The 24,630-nt window shown below is 39.4% G+C and overlaps 1 protein-coding gene across 3 annotated transcripts in view; it reads right to left on the bottom strand.

Moving 5' to 3' along the window:
- USP3 (ubiquitin specific peptidase 3) overlaps positions 1 to 24,630 on the bottom strand; it is an 82,302-nt gene that overhangs the window by 10,767 nt on the left and 46,905 nt on the right. For all 3 annotated transcript variants that reach the window (XM_061347646.1, XM_061347647.1, XM_061347645.1), the window contains 7 exons: positions 17,163 to 17,223; positions 14,688 to 14,819; positions 7,676 to 7,759; positions 6,014 to 6,095; positions 3,855 to 3,937; positions 2,641 to 2,754; positions 1,835 to 1,948 (listed from right to left, as the gene is read on the bottom strand). In XM_061347646.1, coding sequence (XP_061203630.1) covers positions 1,835 to 1,948; positions 2,641 to 2,754; positions 3,855 to 3,937; positions 6,014 to 6,095; positions 7,676 to 7,759; positions 14,688 to 14,770 — 560 coding nt within the window. In that variant the 5' untranslated portion in view covers positions 14,771 to 14,819; positions 17,163 to 17,223. The remainder of the gene's footprint in view (positions 1 to 1,834; positions 1,949 to 2,640; positions 2,755 to 3,854; positions 3,938 to 6,013; positions 6,096 to 7,675; positions 7,760 to 14,687; positions 14,820 to 17,162; positions 17,224 to 24,630) is intronic.

Here is a 24,630-nt window from a genome sequence, read left to right as displayed (position 1 = left end):
CATCCACCTGAAGCAACTCGATTTAAGCCCACCTCTGATATTCGTTTCCCTACTAGTAACAAGATAGGATATAAACAGGAACAGTTACTATGAAAATAGAGCATACTGTTTAAACAGCAGTAAATCTGAAAAATACACATCTTGCAGCTCTGCATGAGGCTACAGAACTATCTTGGCATGCAGCAGATGACAGCAGGAGACTCTGGCCAACAGTCAAGGAGCAGGACTTCCACAGCAGCATTAGAGCTCAGAGGCACTTAAATTGTGCTTATCATAACTATACCTCATACTCTCTACTCCCTGTGTGCAACATAAGGCAGAGGGCCATTTCTACAAGCTGAAAGAAGAGCAGCACTTGCAGTCCTCAGAGGCAGGCGTGACCTGCCTTCAACAACTGAAAACTCCCCAGGCTAACACAATTAAACAACATTTCCAACCATGTTTCCTCCTCCTGACCCACCACTTCAGGCTTCATAAATACAAGCCAACATGGCTGGTTTGCTGTTAACACACTACTTGCTCTGGCCACCATCTTCTCCTCCCAGTCTCACAAGAGGCACTCACGGTAGAACTATTACTGTACCATCACTAGCTTTACAAGGTACAATTAAACACTCAACAAATTCAAATTTTCTCCCTGGACCACATGGGAACAGGGATCTGTTGAGCAGCAGAGCCTATTTTCCATGTGATTAAATGAGTTCTCTTAATAATTAATCATGGACTTGCTCCAAGATAACTGGGAATAAAAAGGGAAGGGGAAAACCCCATTTTTTTATTTTAAAAGCTGTGACAGAACCCACAGTGCTGAAAATTTGCTTAAGGAGCTTTAATGAACTGCTTTCTCATTTAGTCTAACAAGAATTACAGTGAAGACTGTAATAGGGAGACTGGTCAAGGACATTATGGATGATGTTCATTTGCCTGTAATGTTTTGGTCGCTACTTACAACTACTGGTATTAAACTTCCTTGATTCTCGTAAGCCAAGTGAAACATATTTGGCCATGTGGAAGAGAGAATAAATAGGTTTGTGATATTTGGGTTACTTAATGAGCAGATGTTTTCACAGCATCTTTTCAGCACTGCTGGAGATGTAACAGATAACAGAACATCTTTACTACCTGAGAACACGGAGCAACTTACCTTCATCACAATATATATCCTAACAGGTTTCAGTGCTCCTTTGAAAGAGGTTCAGGGGCCAGGACAGGGAGACCTTGGAGAGGAACGATACTTTGATTTATTTGGGTAACTGCCTTGTTCCCTTTCTTTTTATCGTCTGTTTGTCAGTAAGGGCACAAAATGTCTATTATCCATAGGAATTTTTTTTATTTTTTTTCTTATAGCCCTTGTTTCATGTCCAGCTGGTGACTACAATATTTTGAGAGAATCAAGGAAGTTTCAGCCAGTATGTTTATATCTAGGCCTGTAAGTGCTGTAACTAAATCTAACTACATGTCCTGGGCATGACACTATACCACCTTCTTACTGCAACCAAGCCTGCATTTTGTCAACACCATCCACTTGGCACTGGCCACTTGGCAAGTCATTACGTTGATTTCTCTGCCCTTTGAAGCAGTGGCTCCAAGGTACAACTACTATTGTTTCAGTACTTGAGAAGTTTGTCCTCTCCAACAATGTAGCGTGTGGTAGAAGGGCAGGGGGAAAAAAAGCACAAAACTGTAGATCAAAGTGAAGATCCTTTTCAAAGCATTATTTGTGGGCCTATGGGAAAGTTGCAAAGTGCATCCTGCAGACTCAGCACATTTCAGAGTAGGATACCAGCAATGCAAGGATGCAACCAAGAACATTGCTGCTCTTTACAAATCTTACCTAAAATTTGGCATGATTTTCCAAACAACGTAGAATAAAGATTCCGGACTAAATGCAGTTTGGCTTCCTTGCCATAAAGCACAGAGCGTCTTTCTGAATTCTTCCACCAATGAGCTTGAAAGAAAGTAAAAGCTTGTGATTAATATGGGTTTGTGTTACAATGCTTAAAGGTTTATTAGCTCAACACTACATTACTTTGGTTAAGACTGTAACAATTGGGTAAATATACTTTCAGGTACATCAAAGATACCATGTCCAAAATCCTACCCGTAATGTTGAGGAGAGACACAGGTCGAGAAAATTACATTTCACATCTTGAGGACTCACCTGGAAATCTATCCACCTTTTGCCATTCTACTGGAGACTCTGCTAACATTGTCCCTTTAACACGTGCTCAAAAAAGCTACAACTGTGAATCACTTTGATTTTCATTTTATTGTATTTATTTTTTTGGTAGTATGTTCACATGCAGACACATCCCCATGACTATTTTAGCTGGAATTAAGTAACATAATGCCTGGAGTACGTATAACTAGCACTTCTTAACTGTACTTTAAATACAGTTACACACCATTGCTTTCTGATGCATCAGACTGTTGCCCTCAGCAGCTGCAGACTTGCATAAAAGCAAACTGCAAGTGATACAGGTTTCTTTGTTGGCACAGTCAACTGTTTTTCTGTGACTCTGTTCCCCCATGAATCATTTTTCTATGACTCTGCAACACTGAAAGCCTATAGTGACTCTGCTGCCCAAGCATTTGCTGTTTTCCACTCAAGCTCCGTGCTAAAAGGAACATGAAGCTTACACATTGTTATCCCCCTGGCTCCTGGTGTGGTAAGTTCGTCTGCCTGCAGTCTTCCCATTCCTCAGCTCCACAGCAGGCAACTCTTTGAAGTAACAGCAAAACTGTTGAATGTTACTACAGAAAAAGAAAAAAATGATTTAACCCTTAAAGGGCAGAGAATAGAGAATATTAAGGATTCTGGAGTCTGTTCTTTGAAATGCATAAACACAACCTCGTGCAGTGGTAAAGACAATGCAATCAGTTCAAGATACAAGAAATACAAGAAGCTAATATTCAGCTTCTATAAATATCATTATTCTCCCAACTACCTGAAATAATTACATTATGGCTCTGCTTTGACTAAAAGATACCATGACAGACTGAAGTATCAGATGGTTTTCCCTAACAAACCAGACTGCATCTTCTGAGTTAACTGTGTCTACCTCCACCTACCACTTCTAATCCCTGCCACCAGTCCCCATAACAGAACATAAGAAGCAAGTGCCTGAACACATTGAACACATTGTGGTCAATGGCTCTATGTGCAACTGGAGACCAGTAAGTGGCGTCCCTCAGGGATCTGCGTTAGGACCAGTCTTGGTGAGGCACTGGAATGGGTTGCCCAAGGAAGTTGTGAATGCTCCATCCCTACTGGTGTTCCAAGGCCAGGTTGGACAGAGCCTTGGGTGACATGATTTGGTGCGAGGTGCCCCTGCCCATGGCAGGGGGTTGGAACTAGATGATCCTTTCCAACCCTAACTATTCTACGATTCTAACTCCCGAGAAGGAATCCTGAATAATGGAAAAGAAAACTGAGATCAACTAGTCTTGCTACAGCCTGACCAGTAGCCTCCCAGTGAAGTAGGCAAACTCAGAAATGCAAAAGGACAACTACAGAGCAGCAGTGGTCTTGGCAACAGCAAAATGAAGTCTCACATCTCAGCACTGCAGAAACTGCTCTTCTGCACACTTCCACGAAGACCCCCTATCCCTCAAAGCACTGTCTCTGCTTTCACAATGACCATAACCATCAACATGTTTCATCAGCCTCAGCAATTAAACAGCAGTCTCTTTTTCCACTGAGGACATGGGAGGCTTCCTCTGGAAGTCCTTCACACTGCAAAACACAATTTTATGGTACCTGCACCCACCAGTGGTAACGTGCCAAATTCACTGGCCCAATGCTACAGCACACAAGCACTCTCACAGAGGTGTGGTGAAAGCTTTGCAGGTACCTGAGCGACTGAAGGATTGCATTCATGAAACACGTATTCCCCAGGTTCCGAAGGCCTGTGGCACAAAGGGCAGTGGTGCTTCCCTGGAAAGGAGAACACTGAAGTTAAAGAAAAGCTTAGCACTGCTCCCTCACTGTCTCCTCACAGAGCTATTGCTGTTACATCAGCACAGATTTCAACAATAATAAACTACACCGGTTGAGAAGTGCAGTTTCAAAGCCAAAGCAATCGCCTCACCAGCTCAAATAGACTTGAAGCTCCATCTTGATGTGAAACCTGTTTCTTACTCACTCCTGTCAACACAAAACTACACTACACCTTTTCTTACGCAAATAAATCAAGATTAGGACAAAAGAGACTTTTTATCGCAAGTATTTGTGTATGTTACACATTTACACTCCAGTCATGTTCAATGAGAACTGGACAGCAATTTCCCAGAAGTGCCTTTGCAAAATGAAAATACCAATCCTTATCCACCTAATCCCATGCATAATATGCACAGTGTGGCAGCCTGCAGGATGTTTTTATGTCACCAGCTGTCTTGGCTGGGTTTTGTGGTGGCCAGGAGGGTTTGTGAAAGACAAGCAACAGAATTTATTTGGGAAAGAAACAGTCAAGTTAGACTGCTCAAGGAAAACAGCAAGGTGTTAAAGAGAAGCAAAATACACACCATTTACAGCCTAGGAGTTTCAATAGGTTAGAGCAACGTTACGCTCAGATGAGCTTCCTTTTTGCCAAATAATCTTCAGGGTGGGCTGGGAGGAGAGGGAAGAGCAATCTGTACAGTGTTGCACTTATGATTTCTAGAATGCATACCACTTGGATGCATTCCGGTGTCTACAAAATTATTACATTAGAAGCTCAAAAGTTTTGGGCAAAGTTTTCTCTGCAGAAGGATCCAGGGTGCCAACAATAAAAAGATTCTCTGCTGCAGTGGGTAATATTCAAGTAATAATAAAGCTAAGAAAACAGCACAGACTAAGAGTAATAAAAGCAACATTAAGTTAATGCTTTCTAGTTCTGTCTTCTTACATAAATGTTGCTAGAATTTTCCTTCTGGCTTTTACTGGCTTTGAGTTTTCTACACAGTGATGCTGTGTGCTGTCATAGCAAAAACACCCCACTATTTCTCCTGGGCTTCCTCAATTGCCCCAAGATTGGGGCAGTACAGGAAGCATACACAGCACAGTCACAGCACCTCAATGTGACTGGAGGAAGTGCATTTTAAAGTGACTAATCCTGCCCTCCACCAGCTTCGCAAACCAGTGACTGCTTTGTTCCCACCACATTCTTCTTTCCAATTATACTCCTCTCAAAAACTTTTCTTTGTAATTAGGTACCTGTTTCTCATAGCTGAAGACAGCCATTATTTCAGCTTTACCCTTTGACTACGTTGCTGTCCTACCACTCCTCCCCGCTGGTGGTGAAACGAAGCAGTTACATACAGTTATCTCCCCTCTCCCACTTCCTACAGTCTGAGAGACTTGACACTCCCTCATCCCAACCTGTGGATAACAGACATTTAGTTTAGAACATTCTTTGTCTGGAAGAAACTGTGCAGCCCTTCAGCTATCTAACAAGGGCAGTTCATTCTCTCCTGGGTGGTATTCTGCAGATCTAGAGTTAGAACAGGAAGATGAGAGAGAAAAGCTTCCAGAATAGCCCACAGTTCCTTTTGAAAGCAAGTTTTAAAAAGCCCTTGAAAGAAAAAAAAAATTGGGGTTTATTTTTCACTTTTCCCCCAACATCTACTCTCCTATCCCCTCAAAAAACTGTGCACCTGATTTGGGGTTTTTTTAACAGTGCTGAAGGTAAAGAAGAAGCCCCCCTGTCTGCTCAGAAAAGTCTTATGTCTAGGCCCCTTCTGATTTCAATAATCCCACCAAGTTCAAGCTGCCCTGAAGCTCCACCCTATATGAAACGCTCCTTAAGCACAGAGAAGTTCAAGGTATAGGTCAACATAAATGCAGCAAAATACCAAATGTCCTTTTGTGAGAAGGGGCTCTCCTAGGAGCATGGTCAGGAAATATGAAAGATAAAGTTCACAAGCAGAATTCAGGTAACTGATCATACCGATTTCAAGTCCAGGCTAGCTATTAGCCTCAACAGGTTTAAAAATAAACCCCTTACACTCACTGTAACCAACCTGTCATACTTACATTTACTTTTAATAGCTTGCTGTTCAGAGATGAGTTTTCCAAGAGTTTTCTTTTCCTATGTCTGTCTGATGTAAAGGCTGAACTATTGGAAAGTAATTAAAAGAAGTTACTTACTATAAAAAACCAAATACGGTGTGAAAAAGACAACAGATAATCATCCTAATGCTTAACACAGTGATTACATCTGCCATTAGTTGTCATTAAGACAGCAAAGAGTTCCCTGATTGCAACATGTTTTTCATAGTTGTAAAATAGACTGCATCTCCCTCGGAGTACCGACACACATCCCATTTTCAGCACCAATGTCCGAGTTAGTTGCCTTAAGTAAGCCTTTCAACACCAATGTCCGAGTCAGTTGCCTTAAGTTATGCATGCTACAGTAGGAACCCTCAAGAGTGGCCTTATTAGCATGCTATTTTTCCTCTAAAACATGAATGCTTTTCCTTAATCAAAGGAATACTTAATAGAGAATTTTCCAGAAAATACTTTTATCAGAAGAATCGCAACTTAAAAAGGTCAGGGGAAAGTTACCAAAAATCAGAAATATCCCAAGTGCTAGCACTTAGGTTTTATAGCTGACTTCTCTTACTTCAATAGAAATACGTGATGTTTGTGTAACATTAATACAAATTTACAATTAGTAACTCTTTTCCACATCACTGGAAATTACTGCCCCCCTCAACTCTACCACTTTGTGGCTGCTCTCTAATCCAATAGCAAAGTCCTTAACTTGTTCCAGATCTCAGGTTTGGGCCTTCTTTCTTTTTGTTAATTAAAAAGCCCTCCACAAAACCTCAAAACCTGTTGTTACACCCAACAAAAGCCTCCACAGACTTCTCATTAGACTTAAAACATCTTTATACCTCCTTACACATACCTGAGCGGCCCAATAAAAAGAGAATGGAAAAAGATGAAAATATTACCTACAGAGTAGGTATTAACATTACCTACAGAGTAAGTGGCACACTTAAGGAGGATCCAGAAATTTCCCAAAAATCACAGCAATTTCTTTGCAGGAGTTCTGTTTGAACTCTGGGTCATTCAAACCTGTTTGCAAGCACTGCATGGACATGTACTTCTCCCTAGTCCTACGTAAGATTTCCAAACAGACTATGAAAAGACTATTTGCTATCTAGCACTGGCTGCAGCATCTGCCCCACATATTGTAATACCTGCTCTTCACTGGAATCGCACCAGATAAAGGCAGAAGGAAAACACATCTCTTCTGCATGGTTTCAAGTTTATAAGCCTTCTTCACTTTTTGGTTTGGAAACAAAGTTACACAATTAATAGGAAGACTGCTTGTACCTGCTTATTTGCTTCCACTTCTCTGTTCCAAAAACTTGTTTTGAAAAAACTATGATTCTGTTCTGGAAATTCTCTCCCTTTTAGATGGAGAAAGTCAGTAACTACTGGCTAGTTAGCAAGAAACCTAAATTTCTGCATCACCATACATTGCTTCTGTAAGATTTACTCCGTAAGAAAAAGAAACAACAAGAACAAACCCATTTGTTCAGGGATTAAAAGGATATTTAAACACACACAGAAAGACCAGAATATCTGTATTAAATACATACATACCCATAAACTAGAAATACCACTTAAATTATGGGATGATTACAAGGCCACCAAACGCAGTCTGGATGTAAACAAACCACTTACTTTTCCAAGTTCTGTAGGTGCTCTCTGACCTTCTGTACCAGGCCCAGCTTGGTATCATTGACTACAAAATCATCACAGCGGTAACTGCAATAAAAACATTTATCAGAACATGTAAAGGATTTCACAGAATCATAGAATAGTTAGAGTTGGAAGGACCTTAAGATCATCCAGTTCCAACCCCCCTGCCATGGGCAGGGACACCTCACACTATAAGCCATGTTACCCAAGGCTCTGTCCAACCTGACCTTGAACAGGGCCAGGGATGGAGCATTCACAGCTTCCTTCAACAACCCATTCCAGTGCCTCACCACCCTTACAGTAAAGAACTTCTTCCTTATATCCAATCCAAACTTCCCCTGTTCAAGTTTTAACCCGTTACCCCTTGTCCTATCACTACAGTCCCTAATGAAGAGTCCCTCCCCAGCATCCTTACAGGCCCCCTTCAGATACTGGAAGGCTGCTTCAGTCAAGTACTCCAGAACAGCCATGCAAGCCTTTGTGCAGGAAGCACTGAAGTGATTCTGTGGAAGATACGAGGGGAAAAGGGGAGCACAACACCTACTCAGCTTGGTTCCCTCTGAAAAGTACCCTATAGCAAGGTAAAGTACAGGCACTGTCTTATGAGATGTTTTTTCTTCTAGCTCATTTCTTTATCAGAAATCAGAAGCATCAGGTACTGCTCGTCACAATGCACAACTGCAGTTCAGCAAAAATTCAAACACAGGGTGTAACCAAAAGCAGCGTCAGGATACAATCTATGGAAGTTATCAGAATAGATCAGCTGACAGCAGGTAAACAGACTACAAAGGTTTTATTAACGTAGAGCATCAATCTATTTATTATAATACCACAAAGCTATCATTAAAGCTTGAGGTGCTGAACAGATACATACATAATGTTAGTTTCTGCTACAGAAACAAGACAGGGAAGATGAACTAGAAGATTACGTGGTTTGTCAAAACTCACACCGGAGTCTGCGGCAACTTGCACCTCGTGCTTTAACCACAAATATCACTCAATCTCTCAGACAGTCTTTATATATACAGAAACTCTTCTGCAACTTAAAGTAGTACTTTGAGCTTTTTCAGGGTAAGTGCAAAAGGAAGTAACTGAGCTGAAAAACAAAGCTGATTCCTCCAAAGCCTCAAAGCAAATGTAAAGCCAAATCAAAATGTCCTCTCAGCAGAAGAAAGGGTTACAAAAGTCTACAATCCATCAACGTTCTACAAACATCTTGCATTTCCTAAGAAACAAAGATGTTCATTATAATTTAATATTAAAACTGTGGGCTTGAAAGGCCTCATACAGTGTACAAAAGCAGATTATTGCTAAATAGCAAAAATTGCTAAAGGATCTTTTAGGGAATGCTGGAAAAAAAACCCCACCTTATTTCACTATTTTCCAGAGTACATGTAAATCCAGGGTGCATGACGGCTTGTGGACAGTAGTAAAGAAAACTGTCACAAGGAAAACACTGCTGCAAGGTGGCATTAACTTCTGCTGCCTTGCTGTATTCTAAATCCCTTGCATTTCTTGCCTGATCAAACTGCAGCTTAAAATTGTGTCAGGTAACTTAACACTTCCTGTGAAAAAAACTAACTCACTCTGGATATATTTAATAACAGAACTATAGCTATTTTCTCCCCTTTCCCTTTGGCACAGGACAGGTTCAAATGTGGAATACATCCTCATCATCTCAGGTTACTCTTCTGCTGGAGCAGATCCATGCTTTGGAAGTTAATGAAGCTATCGACTTTAGGCACAACTGGTATTTACAACATGCTTTATTGCATAAACCCGCAATGAATTTCAAAGGCATTAATGCTACTGTTAATTCAAACACTGAATTCCTGGGAAAGGCCCTTGCCACGGAAAGGAGTCTGTCAGACCAATCTGTCCAGGATCACTACTGAGTTTTGCCTCCAAGAGGAGAAATTAATACAGCTCTCCAGATTTCCAAATACCGACCACAGCCCTTACACAACACCTAGGAATTATTCAGACAGCTACTGCCAGTAACAGGTTTTATTATTATTTTGTTAAAGATTGCCACAGACCCAGTAAGTTTGGAACAAGGAACAAGTCTGTAAATTTACTTATTTTTCTGCCACACTTTTAAGTAGTCCAGTTCAGCTTTATCAGCCACCTACAATTACCTAATGAAGTGTTCCTGCTTTTGCCACTCTCACAGGACACTACACCTCAAGACAATCATCAGAGCAAACTGTCCAGGCCAGCTCTGCTGAGAGGTAAATATGGTGCAGGTACATACAGTAGTCCAACCCCACTTTAATACCAAGCCTGACCACACCCCCAGGTATACCAGCACAATTACATTTATAAACGCTTATAAATAGGGAATGAAAGCAGATGCAAGTTCACTGAAAGCCTCTAAGCCAACTTATTCCTGAAAGATTATTTAATACTTGCTCCCATGTCCTAAAGACCATGTTAACACTGGTTTTAGTCTGATCTCACATACCAGTTTAACGTGTACATACAACTGCAAGTTACCACTTTCCCCAAGATGGAGAAATAAAACCAAATAAATCATTAAATGTCAGGGTCCTTGTAAGAGTGGAAAAGTGATTTTAAGGCTCATTTAAAGTAAAACAACCTTTTCCTATTTTTCTTTTTAATGGGCAGGTTTTTTAAACCACCTCCCTTGCAACACTGAAGAGTCACCACTACTACTAGCAGTAACAGCACTACAACCAATCTGTTTTGGATAACAGAGGTAATCAGCACAGGAAGTAGTTTACGTTTCAATAGCTTAAAATTTGCAAAGCCCACACACCTTAAAGGTAAACTGCTGAGAGATGACCTCCTGTATGTGAAGCTGACATTCAAAACACATGTTTATTTGTGATCCTCAAGATTATCACAAATTAACAACACACCTTTTTGCATACAGCAGTTCTACAATATGCTTTTAACAGCAACTGTACAGAACAAATCCTCTGTTTCAGGAGGGGTCCCCTGTATGGGTTAACACAGTATTTTCTTCTCTATACACCTTCTATTTTTAGCACCTCTGATACCTCCAAGGCCTGGTCTTTTCTGGCCTCCTTTGCTGCTAAACTGGCAGCAAGCCAGTGAATGTATGCACTGCTCTGGGGAACACTTCAGCTTAGTGCTGGCTGTTTCAGTAGGCTATAGAACTCCATGCTATGTTTTAAAGTCCTCATTGGATTTGAAGAATTACAGAACAGGAAAAAATAAGAAAATCCAAGTTTCCTTCATTGTGCTAACACTATATATGAGTGAACTAACTCAAGTTTACTGTATTGATAAAAGGCTTTTTATGTTCTTTAATTTCCACTGACTATAAAACACAAAATAATGATTCCAAGCAATTTAATTTTCAGATGCCCATGCACTAGCCCAGTAAATCTGTTTTCTACATAGAACCACCATCACAAACGATGGCTAATAAAGACAACTTTTTAAGTCCTTGGCATCGGCTTAGTGGCGGGGGGGACACAGGACATGGATGGACAAGCACAGGAACACATACACAAGTACAACCATGTCCCTTTAAGAGATAACAAGGAGGTTAATGGGTCAGAAATCTGACCTGCAAGTTGGGTCTGGAATTAAATGAACACAGGAAACATATTATGCAAATACATAAAGAAGGCAGCCTTTCTTGCTCTGTGCTAACCAGCTGTCTGTGCACTAGCACAGAGCAAACCAATTCACAAGAGTCCTCTTTCAGTAAAGGTATTTCTGAAAGCAGGTTTCTTACACATACCATTTTACCTCTTGCACACAGAAAAACCACCACTAACACAGCAGGAGAAAGCACCATAGGATAGCTTGAAGATAAAACAAATCTGTACTTCTTTTAAACTCTTTGTACTTAATACTTTAGACTAACTGAAAGGCTGATTATCTCCAAAAAGTGGAATTTGGGAGTCTCTTTCTCAGTGCTTAGGGTATATCAAACATAATTCAGGCTGAAGATTTAGTATTGCATCTACTGTCTCAAAAGTAATCAAAGAAACAAGAAGAGAGTTGTATTCTTAGAATAAAGGAAAGATTAACCTTCTCTCAACTTTGCCACTCTGAAGACTCAACAGGCAAATAAGCGGACACAGAAGAAAGACCAAAACACTCTGGAAAGCAAATCCCTAGTTTCCCAATACTCAATGGTATCTCAAGCATGACTTTATTTTTCAAAACATTACCAAATTCATAAATACAATAAATACCTTAGCTCAGATTAAAAATATAGAAATTAACCACGTCCCACCAGAACTGAAACATTTTCCTTTCAAAGCTATGTTGAAAGCTTGTCTTCAAAGAAAACATACACACCTAGCCCTACACACCTAGCCTTCCAGGCTGAAATAGAGTTACAGCAGATGGCTTTATCTGGCTTTGGTTTACAGCAAGACTGCATGTGAACTAGAAACAAGATTAAATAGACCTCAGTAGCTTCAACAGTCACATAGTATTTCTTCCCCCTGGACTGACAAGAACAGCTAAGGCAAACCCCGGGCTGTGCTATCATGACTGCATGAAAGTTTGTGACATGGCCAAAGAAAAACCTAAGGATTAAATGCCTTCTGCTTAGAAAATAGCCCAGAAGGCCTGTTCACTGCTACTATCATGCAAGCTAAGGAACACAGGCAATTAACAAGAGCATTCTACTCAACTCTGTGTGGTTAACAAAACTGCAAATAAAAGCATAAAAGCCATCACTACATCAAAATACCTCCCTTGTTTTTTCAGTAGAAGTAAAATTCAATTAAGTCTTAGAATAGTATTTACTTGATGTCTAAATTATTGAGGTAGCATAAAATACTAATCTTTCAAAAGTTTACTCCAAAGAAACATCATTGCATAAACATACCATCTACCGGATTCCCATAGAAAATGAAGAAGCTATCAAGTAACATCTCAAAATTCAATCTCCACAGTAGCAAGTCATTACCTGAATTCACCCAACTATTTGCTTCAACTGGGAAGCACTGTTTGATAGCAGCCTACATCGTACTGTCTGAAATAAAGGGGCAGAAGTTGGTCAGAATCCTTTCTGATTCATCTTTACACATTCAAGCTCATTTCCACTGAACAAAGTGGGTGCAATGGCAAATCCAGGTATCTTTTTCTGATGACCAGCTAGGGGAAAAAAATAAAAAATAATTTAAAAAAGCCTAATTCTAAGCAAACATACACTGCTTTTGAAACCCGTTCAGCTTCACATTAGCACAGTAGAGTTATAATTTGATAGTGAATTATACACAACAGGAATACCCCAAGGCAAAGCTCTCCACAATTAGTTCCAGTTCATCCATAGATGACTAAGCCTTCTACTTAGATTACAGCAGAAAAGACATCACATGCTAAACTGCTTCTCATCTGCCCTACCACAGATACACCGTGAAACATCAGTGGGTTTCCTAAATGTGTGCCTACGTTTCCTCACAAGCATAGTTTCTTTCAGAAGCAGATCCTATAGTCCTTAGTTTGGCTGTCATTTTGCAATACCCACGTCATGTCTGGGATACGGCTGGCTGGGTACTCTGACCTGCTAAACTCATCAAGCCTCAGCAAGTTGGGCATACTATCTGTCATAGTAAATGGAGATGCAATCAAGACTTCAAATACCCTGCAAAAACTCCTCCACACATTACTACCTTCAGAGTGACTATAAGATAGGTCATACTTCAAACAAAACAAAAAGCCACAGCACAGAATTCAGTTGTTAACAGCATCAGAAAGTGGAATTAGCTTCCCACGGCTGCTTCAATGCTGTTAACCTGTGCATATACATTGGAAAAATCTTATGTTTTCACACAGGAGCAGATAAAAATGCTGGTCATCTAAACAGAATATAAATAGAAGCAAAATCCCCATACACCACAAAGCTACTCAAACCTTTCTTCTATGCTTAACATCCGTCCAGCTGCACGCACCATCTGAGTAATTCCTGAGTTGCTCCAAACAAAATGTCTTCAGGTGAGACCACTTAACTATGATTTTACTTGCAGGGGCTAAAAACACTTTGAAGAAGTATTCCTCACAAACCTAGATTCCCAAACTTCAGCAAGCAGATTTTTCCCTGATGAAGTACACAACAGATACCCATCAGTGGAGCTATACACTCTGTATTTTTACAAGACTATAACACGCTTTCCGCCAAGGTCTGCCCTGTTCCAATCCTGCACTGCTACACCACACAAGTAATGACATACATTGGAAACCATGAAGCTAACAGGAAACGGGGAAGTAGCTGTCAACAGTTTTGCTATGAGATGAAGAGGATGGAAGATGATGAATGCACAAAAGCATTGATTCCAATAGTATTCCAGCCTTTGCTTTCCAAGGAACAAGGAAGATAAGGAACCCAATATTACCAGCCTAACTATAAAATCTCCTTAAACAGTGCTCATACCCCAACCTAAGAAACTGCTAGAATGAACCACTTCTGTGACTCTGCTACTTAATCTTGCCAGAGATTTGATGTTGCTTCCCAACACGATTCATCACTTTCTTAAACTCATACAGGTTGCATTAAATCTCCAATAGAAAGAAGCCTTTTTTCTGGAGTGGAGACAGAAAATAATACCGGAAAAAAAAACCCCAAACAAAACACACACATACACGCCTCAAGGTCACATCTCTTGGGCAGGAACTGCAGAATATTACTTTACTTTCTGACAGATAAAGGATATATAAAAGGCTCACCCATTTGATGGAAAGAGTTAACTACAACCAAGCAGCAGCTTTTGCAATTAAGTATGTCCAAAAGCAAATAGAAGCAACTCAAACCACATAAATAGCATTTATTTCAAAAACTTTCTTCTAAACCATTTGAAATGCAGGGGTTTAACTGTAACACACTTGCAAAAGCAGAAGGTTATTTCATAACCATTTTTAAACAACCAGGTCTGGAAATCAAGAAATGAAGTCCTCAAAAATGTGTGTAACACAATATACTTCACAGGAGTTTTCACCTTCAGGATGTAAAAATGTTGTCAAATCACAGCGTTTAAACCCTTACCAGTATGTACTGTAACTACTGCAATCCATACACACAGTGTGCTGAACTTTCTCTTGTTTTTCTGTTTTCTTATGATGGGTCATAGGAATCTGTGCATCTTCATAATGCTTTTTTGCATGGCCATTCACGTATCTAAAATAAATGAAAATCAAACGTAAATCTTGTACTTTTAAACAGCTACTTAACCAACATTCATAGAAAATAAGGAGAAAATAGGCAGCCTAATAAACATCCAATATTTACCCAGGCATTAAAATAGGCAATTCACCTGTGTGAAAACTCTGATTACATTTTCCAGCTTTTTACTGGAACAATGTCAGAATTAATCTTTACTCTCCAACAATGTCAGAATTAATCTTTCCAGCTCCTTCACAGCAACCACAGCCTGGCAACCTTGTACCAAACCCTGGGATCTGGACCCTTAACAAACTGATGCAACTTCACAATTGAGAAAATCATTAGCTCCCTTTTTCCATAGCTTTAATGCGGTTAGTTCTCCATATTGCTTTCCCATCTACCTTTCTTATGGTTCTACTTTATTTTCCACACAGCACTCATCATGCTTGAGATCCCTATAGTCTGCTGACCCCTGTATGAAATTACATCTATTTTAAACTTTCCCATTCTACAGCACAATTTAATATTAGAGCATTCTGTATTTTATGAAGTTCAAGAATTTGAAAGGTCACATTAACTGAAAAGGAAATCTAAAATCCTACAACTCTTCTGCTGACAGTGAGCACTGTCATGCTCAAAAACTGAGATCCAGAAAATTAAGCATCTTTAATAAAGTGTAATTAGAGATGCAACAACCCCAAGAATCAGATGAAAAATCACTGACACACAGGAGAACTTGGCCGTACCTTAGGCAATTCCATTCTCCCCCACTTCTTTCTTGTTGAACTCAGTAATACTAATGGACAGGAACTCTGTACATGCTCCAGACGAAGGTCTTTGTATTCTACACTTGTTCTTACATGCAGGTGTAAACAGCTCTGCTAACACAGCTGTGCTGATTAAGGCACTGAAGCCACAGGGCTACCAACACTGCTGTGCTGGCAAAACCCCACAGCCGCTATGTCATAACCCAGATGAGACAGTTGCGCTGCAGGAGCTGGGTTTTCTGCCTACCAGTGCAAATGCCAGGTTTAGAAAGCTATGCTCCCACCAGAAATGCTCTGCTGCTGTAACATGGTCAGTAACACTCCCAAATAACTAACCTGGAGGATATACTTAAGTGAAGACCTAAAAAGCCATATTCCTCTTCCTTTGATCTCAAACATTATCTGAACAGAAGAATATTTAATGCGATTTCACGATCAAAAGGGATCCCATTACAAGGTGTATTACATTTGTGTCTTTCCCTTATTTTCCATTATAAGGATGGGAGCAGCTTGAAAAGTCAAAACAAACGCCACCAATAACTGACTCAAAGTCCATCTGCACAACAGAAAGGTTGTACGTGGTCAGTGATGTTGTTTCTTTTTTAGTTAGTAAAAAGTAAAACATTCCAAGCTATTCACTTCACACGTCACATATCATGAAGCAGCACCCCCTCTCTTAGGTCTCACTAAGTGTAGATTTAGAAAAGAAGTTAAAAGAGAAAATCATTGTGCTGAAAAACTGAAAAAAGAGGGAAAGTTGTGATCAAGGAAAGGGGGAGTTGTGATGGAAGAAACAAAATCTGAACTTTATTCAATCTCCTTTAAAAGACAATGTCTGTAAACTTAATGCTGCTTTTCCAGATTAACAGCACACTAGCACAGATGAAAAGTTCACATCTCAGGTTCTGTCTGAACATCAACATTAGCTGCACTTTCATTCACATGTGCATCTCAAACAGGTACATAACAGCCAATTTTCTACAATTATCCTGACATAGAAATAACAGAATTGGCTGTATCAGTGCTCTACAAATTCTTCCCTTGTACTTCAACTAATACAGACAAAACACAAGGGTACTCTGAAGGAACTTGGACAGTAGCTACTCCATTTATGGTATGGCAGTAACTTTGTGCCAAAACTACACTACAGTACATTTAAGGCATTTTCTGTCTAAGCTGGATAGTTGCTGTTTTCCCAAAAATAAGATGTGCCAACTCTGTGTTTGTGGGCTTCCAAGAATTCTCACTGGTTTTATCTTACTACAATAGAAAAATCTTCTACAGAATAGAGCTAGACAATAACACACTGCAGCAGCAGTTCTCCAGGCGCTTTTTGAGCTGAGCAATCACATTCACCATCCACTTTTCTTTTGGGGAAAAAATCATACTGATTATCACCACTGGACTCTCATAAGGTAACAAAGAAGTGTGATTAGTATAACCATAACGTTACATGAGATCATAAAAGGTTTATTTCAGGGAATTATACAGCACTCAAGAAAATTCTGAATGAAGACCCTCAGAGTCAAACAACAAAGGAAAAAGATAAAGGTCTGGTTAAGAGATCTGCACACTAACACTTCATACCCACCTTCCACAATGGACACTGGAGCATGTCAGACAGACCCATGGGCTTTTATTTGACCGGCACACTGTAAAAGATTAAAAAAAAAAAAAAAAAAGGAATGTCAAATGAATTGGCTTCAATACTACAGCTGTATAATGCATGCTGAGTGCTATCAATAGCTTTGCTGACTCCACTTCAGCAGCACAGTTATATAAGATAGTCAGTCATGTTCATTAACCTCTATTAGGAACTAAACTAACAGACGGCAGAGCTATTGACAGGAAAGCACATGAGCCTTCTGGCTCAGGTTCTAGTTGCAGGCAATACATTTACCTGTTACTTTTCCATGAAAAATATATAGCTTTGTTTGCATTGCATCCATGAGAGCTGTATTTGAGTTTGAAACACAACACAAATATCAGAAGCACAAGTAGCAAAACCACTGGTAAAGTTCAAAAACCTTTCTTTTAGCTTTTAATAAGGCCACAGCACTTTGTTTCATAAAACCTGTTCTACAACAAGGCATTTGAGAGAGGCATTGCTAGAAAGCCTGTCAATCTAATGAGATGCACACAGAATAAATTACTGTGCAATGCATGCTAATACACACCATGTATACAATAAGTATTCCTACGCTGCAGTGCTGCTAAAGGCTTTATCCATAAAGATTTTGCCCTTTCAGTCATGCACAAGAAGCTGAAAGGCTATAATGCTAACACAGTGCTGTGCTTCACAATCCACCGAAGACATCAGAAGATGTTATCTATGGTTTTTAGCTATCTTCTAAGACTAAAAAACTTCAATATGGTTGTTCCAAATCTAAAGGGCTTAAAGTGAAAAAAAAAACCACCAACAGATACTAGAAAATGATGAGACACCATCCCAAGCCAGAGGCCAGTTCCTACCCCAACCTGGCAGCAAAGCCTGCAAATTCAGATTAGAAACAAAATCTCGAGATACCCCATGTAGACCAAACACAGCAAAACAGGCAAATAGAGCAAAATTCCCATTACTCAAGTCAATAAAAATTATACGCATCTTCATAAACAATCACAATTTTGGAACTACAGCTAAATTGATATTGAAGCTTCAAATTTTAAGCGGAATTCCAATTTGGACTACGTCATTGAAGGAGGGATGCTGTGATAGACAATCCTTAGATTTGAACAAAGTAAAATAGTTAACTATCCATTAACACAGATTTTACAGAAATAGCACTGCACTTTCAAATATTCCACTGATATAAGACGAATTAAATGCTAAGTGCACTTCTGCAAGGGCAGAAAACCATAAAAAAGATTACTTCAATTATAAAAAAAATACAGAGAGTATGATGCCACCTATTTTTTCTAGACACTACAACTAACTGCTTCCTGGAGCAGTCAGTCAGAGTCAAAGAGTTAAAATAAGACCTCAGAACCACGAAGGTCTGTGAGGCCAGGGGGAAGGGACAAAGAGAAGAGACTGGCATAGCTGCTTGGAAGAGCTAATATACTTCACCATTAGATTTTGCCTTTCTAAAAAAAGTAAGACAGAAAATCAGAACTAGCTAATACTGCTTCTGGAGGAACTGGGTGTTGGATTTTAATTCATTATTACACAGAGTTGTTGTACTCCAATTCACAGGCCCAATCCAAGGAATGTTTTTAGCTAAGAATTTTACTATGTTCATTGAAAAAAAAAAGCACATTCCACAGAAATATTATTTGAAGCAATTACTTGAAACTCTTTACTAAAGACTCCAGAATTGTTTTCTTCAACTGCTACAATTATTACTTTACTTGAGAAACACATTTTCTCACGTGTCTCAGTTTTCTGCGTTTGGTTTTGCAAAACCGAATGTTCCTATTTCTAAAGTTCATGGGCTCCCACTGTTGTGACAGTAATCTTGCAATAGATCGGAGGGCAGCTACGCAGAGCTGTTTTGGCTTCCATTTCAAGTTAGAAAAGTGCAGGAAGTTTGCCTGATTTGACCAAAATGCGACTGAGAAAACCAACATTTGGCACTGGCAAACAGAAGAGCAAGGGAAGACCCTACATAGCTCATGTCTCACTTATGGTGGCTATACAGACCACCCGTCTACCCTGATGCAATTTTACTTTCTTGCATTACAAAAAAACTAACAAAGAGGAAACAGAAACCAAAATCATTCATGCACCTAAACACAGATTAGGTGCTGCATGAACAAACCACTACTCTACGCTTTCCTTGCCAGGAACACAAAATGGTCTTTCTAGCATTAAAATCCCAGCAGAAATCTCCCACTTTGAAATAACGTTTTTGCTTTCACTATGTTATCTGTTGGCAGAACTGGTTCACAACCAGGAGGTCAAAGCATTACAATGCAGACTCTTCCTTTCCACCACATACCAAGCTATTACAATTTCACATTCAGGCATTTTAAATACCTGCACTGCTTGCTTGTCAAGTGTGAAATGATACTCAAGTAGTGCTCATTCTGCAGAGGTCTGCACAAAGCAACAATGCCAGAGTGCAGAGGTCTGCACCAGCTCTTCACAATGCCAAAAAAAATAGCATCCACTAAAATTTTCCATCTTTCCTATCAGGGAATAGGAAAAGATGGCTCATTTGTTTGCTTTAACTTTTAGGAAAAACTTTGCTCCAATTGCATCACATTAGCAATGTGTAGTTTATCTTCTGCACAAACATCTCCTCCCACAAAGAACTCAAATAACATGGAAGTGACTCCCACTAAGATTAAACACAGAAGCCAGTATTAAATTTCTGACCTGCAGTTGCTCTGTTCTGAGAGATTACACAATTGATTTTTTTTAAAGGTTGCTGAAGATTGCTTTCTGTATTTCTCTGAGGTTGGCTCAGTAGATACTCGCATCAAAGCTTAGCTCTCTAGGCATTCTTCAATTCAGGTCTTGAAGCAGTTACTGTCTGTTCCTTACTATTAATACATTAAATTAGGCCAGGAGCTTCAGGCATTACTCAGGACTTCAACAAGGACAGGCACCACGGAATGCACAGCCAAAATGCAGTCACTGCCCTGAACTGCTTATAATCTAAATTAAATGTAGACAGTTTGGCTTCACCTGTAAAGAAAGTGTACATTAGTCCTTTCAGATGTGGTACTGACATGAAAGCACTAGGCTTAAAAGTAGACCAGAAACAAGAGACAGATCTATACCAAACCCCTTCTCAATTCAAAGCACATTACACAGCAATGGAACCTAGCCCTTCAAGCAGATTTGGGTGTTGAGGACTTTCAGGTCAGACAGTTAACACTGAATCCTGAGGAAAAACTCTCAAACCCATCTATAAAGGTACCTATGCCATCCCTCAATAATCAACATTCCAACTGCGATTTGGGGGGTTTGGGTTCAGTTTTTTGTTAGTGTTATTATAAAAAGAGAAGTGTTGCACTACATTAGCACCCCTACTTTGGAATAAGGTTACGCTCAACAAGCTTCTTAACCACATTAAAAAAAATATTAATCTGTTTGTTACACCTTATTTAGGTGTACACCTTGTTTGGTATACAGGCTGTTTTCTCAGCTTGAACTGAAGCATCTACTGCAACAGTTACCAACTGCCACATTTTGCTTTATTTTTAGAATAGCTTCAAGTGGTTAGGCAAAAATGATACTAACATGTCATGAGAAAAAGGAAAGCAAATCTGCAGTGGTATCTGAAGCAGTAAGTTATTTGCCATTTTACATCAACATCAGCTCATTCAGAAACTTAGAAACATCATTTTGCATGATGTAATATGAAGGGGAAATACTGTATTTTACAGAATGATTTATCTAAGTGAAATCTGAACACTCATTTGTTACACATCCTACAAAGCTCTCTGTAAATTAAGCGGTGTACCAGTCTATCCCCAAGAGAGCAAACAATTAAATACCATTATGTTCAGACTCGCACATAACTATGGGATCACACAGAGATGTCCCTCCAGCTTCCACTTTCTGTAAATCATCTGATAATGCTCATCAAATTATGCCAAGTAGAATGAGCAAGATGTGGCTAATCAGTTTGGCATTCCCATCACGGGGGCCCCAACCACCCCACCCTCATGATCACTCAAATAATATTTCTGAATCTTGACCTTTTATTTTCTTATTGAAAATTGACTCCAAGTGCAGTCTTGTGAAGTATGAATGTTCCTGGCAAACACTATTCCCTACAGAACAAAGCTGCAGATTTCCACTGCAGGAAAGTTACAACTACGTAACAGTATACAAACAACCTGTAAAACCAATAGTTTTGTTTAGACAGCACACTTCATAATCCAGATCCTGGCAGAAGAAAAAAGCAGCAGGAAGAGGAAGGGACAAACGGGAAGCAGTTTCTGTAAGGCAGCCAAGTTAAGAAACCCGCAAGCTCCAGTGCCCACCAGAGATCTGGGAGTATGCAGCTGTGTAATCAATGCAAACTGGCAACAACTGTCACAGTAGCACGGGTGACCAAAGGCCATAGCTGCTACAAAACTGTGCTTACATCCAAGTTTTAAAATAGTCCTTTATTACATCACCAAAGATCACAACATATCAGCACAATAACAGCAATACTTCCGTCTTTCTGTTAAGAGCACACTGGATGGAAACAAGGTTAGGGTCATTAAACTAGTTCCAATAGTCTTTACAGCCTTTATAAACTACCTGGACTTTGCTCTGAACAGGAGCTGTACCAACACAACTATCTTCCCTGTGTAATTATATGGTTAAATTACAATGACATAATGACCGGCACAGACACATCTTTGGACTAAGTGACCTTTTTTTCAGTTCTATTCCTGTTGACACAGCAGGCCAGCTATACTGAGCTAAACTGAATATGCCACTGTAACTGTACTCGGCATCTGCACGAGGAATGAGATTTACATAGTTGTGGCTGCACTGGTATACAGCACTGATACTGTGCTGAGCAAATTGTCCCACAAACAGAAGTACATGTTGACAAACACATACATGCCACATAAAGTACACAGCATATATTGCTGTCAATTCGATGACTGAATGAATCAGCTGAGTTTTCTCCATTCAAGCACCATTTGTTCAAGATAATGTGAATGCCTCAGGTTTAATGCACACACCTCCTACCCTTGAAAGACCTTCCAGCTTCCAGACTACTAAGTGCTGACGGAGGTCTGACTACTCCTTCTGTTAAATATGGCGCCTCCCATGAATAAGTAGCTACCCAGGGGAACAGTGAGACAAAGCAAGAGAGAGTGTGACTTCCAGCAAGCCTGGCATTTACAGCTTTTACCTAGGCTGTAGTCTCCACAGCAATGAATATTGATATTCTATATTCAAAATCTACCAGATGAAACATTCAGTCATTAGAACTGAGACCGAAACCAAGGACTTCCCAATTTAAATGAACTGTCCAAATCACAACATTACAGAGCCATGTGCACTCCCTCCTTCTGGGCCATAAACTCAGTTTTAAACCAGCATATACAACGCAACAGCTTATCAGGCCAAAAATTAGAAGTCCTCTTCATCACAGAGCAGTCAAGACTGCAGCACATCTGGATAAGTGTGTAATTGGACACTCTGGCACTGAAAAAACCCCACTTTATTTGCCTAAAAAAAAATATAGGTGTCCTCTAACGTAAGTATTTTCCCAAGCAGCATGTAAAATTTCCTAACTGCCATACAAGTTACTTAATACTAAGTATTCATGTACTAATAACACAACTGATCGTGTTCCCAGTTTTTGACTACACATTCAATTGTGTATTTAAAAAAGGCAGTTGCCACAAGTATACATGCAAACTTTGGTATTATTTGACTGTACTGTCTGTTTGCAGTCAGGAGGAACCAAAAATACTGAAATGAGCATCTCAACTAAACATGTGGGTAAAATCACAAGCCAGAGCCAACATTCACATCCACAGAAGTGCACTAAGTTGAAGCAGAATGCTAACATTATTTTATGATCTAGGAGTAGGTTCCAGAACTTACATACCATGTTAAACATCTGTGGTTGTTGACTGCTTGGGGTTTTCTTGGTTTAGTTTGGGGTTTTTTGTTTGGGGTTTTATTTTGGCCAGGGAGGGGTGGGGAGTGGTGTGTTTAAACTGCATACACATGTGGTAAAAGGATCTGCTCTGCATTTTAAGAACTTAAGGCTAGTCAATTCCAGATGAGTAACTATAATGAAAACCAGGTGACTGGAAAGGGAAGCAAATGTTACAAGAGTATTTTTTAAACCTTTGAGTGGGCTAAAGCCCCATTCTAGACAGAGAACGCAGGAAAAAAGAACATTACAGGCTTTGAAAACTAGAGACATGTTCTACACCTTATGTACAAGCCAGCTGGTTTACTCTTTAGGTTTTAAAGAGTATTCCGTTTTCAAACTTCATGTCACATAAAGCTCTCCTTTCTATCCTATTGTCAACCCCATTACAAAAGGTTCATAAATAGGCCATACTTGTTCTAAAGTGTTTGATATTAGAAAAATAAATATTCTATTTATTTCACATGAGTTTCTTTTGTTAGACATCCTATTGCCTCTTCTAGAAAAACAGCATCCTAGTCAAAATGAAACCAGACAGAAAGGGAAACTATTTCAAACGTTGTTTTAAAATCAGCTAACACCCATGCACTAGAGGAAAAGGTGAAGATCAAATTTAAATTACATTTAAATCAAAGCAAGAGAATTCACAAGGAAGCAAGTTTCCTAGTAAGCATTACTAACAATGCAAAAATGTTAACAATTCTTTCAGTGTTTCATACCCTCATAACAAAGAGCCGCATAATGAATAGAAATCAACGGTATCAAGTCTTAGCCTGACTCAAAACACATTCAAATACACGAGATTTCAAACAGATTCTGAAGAACATATAAAGAAACAAACAAACAAACAATCCTCACTCAGAGCTGCAGAAAAAAAAAAAAAACAAGTTATTTATTTTGCTATTATCTTTCAGCCAAACCAGAAAGATTAAGCTTTTATTGAGAAAACAAGTCATTTTGTGATAGTGAGCAAACTTATGAAATCAACTAATATGTGCACTCTTGCGTAATGGTACATGTGGTTTCCTCCTCTTTGTCACTAAATAAAAGTACTGCGCAGTCTCACGTAAGAAATTTCACAGATGGTTACAATGAACCCCTCTATTTCAAGAGAGAATCATATATAATTCAGACATACTGAACAACAACTGAGTAAGAATATAAAACACGGTTAAGTGAACAGTTTTTCATAAAACAAATAGGTCAGTGAAGTCCCCAGCACATTCCTAACACTGAAAAATGTCTGTCAGAGAACAATGTGATTAGCTTCATCTGCATGTAATTCACCTCCCCATTTACACTCAGCCACACTGGTTTACAGTTTGGTATTTGGATTATGCAACCAGAATTCGACACTGAAAACTCTGAAGTTAAAAATGCATGTGTTTTCTATTTGCCTATATTCTTAATCCAGTAGTGGAAAAGCAGACAAGGAGGTAAGAAAAACTTCTTTTAACCAGTGTCAACAGACCCATTAGCTCCCTAGGAAGTGGT

Source organism: Neopsephotus bourkii, unplaced genomic scaffold, assembly GCF_033783945.1.
Source record: "Neopsephotus bourkii isolate Nb327-2 ecotype Australia unplaced genomic scaffold, CSIRO-AGI_Nbou_v1 NB_318, whole genome shotgun sequence".
NCBI classification, from domain to species: domain Eukaryota; kingdom Metazoa; phylum Chordata; class Aves; order Psittaciformes; family Psittacidae; genus Neopsephotus; species Neopsephotus bourkii.
This window is presented reverse-complemented; position numbering and strand designations above follow the sequence as displayed.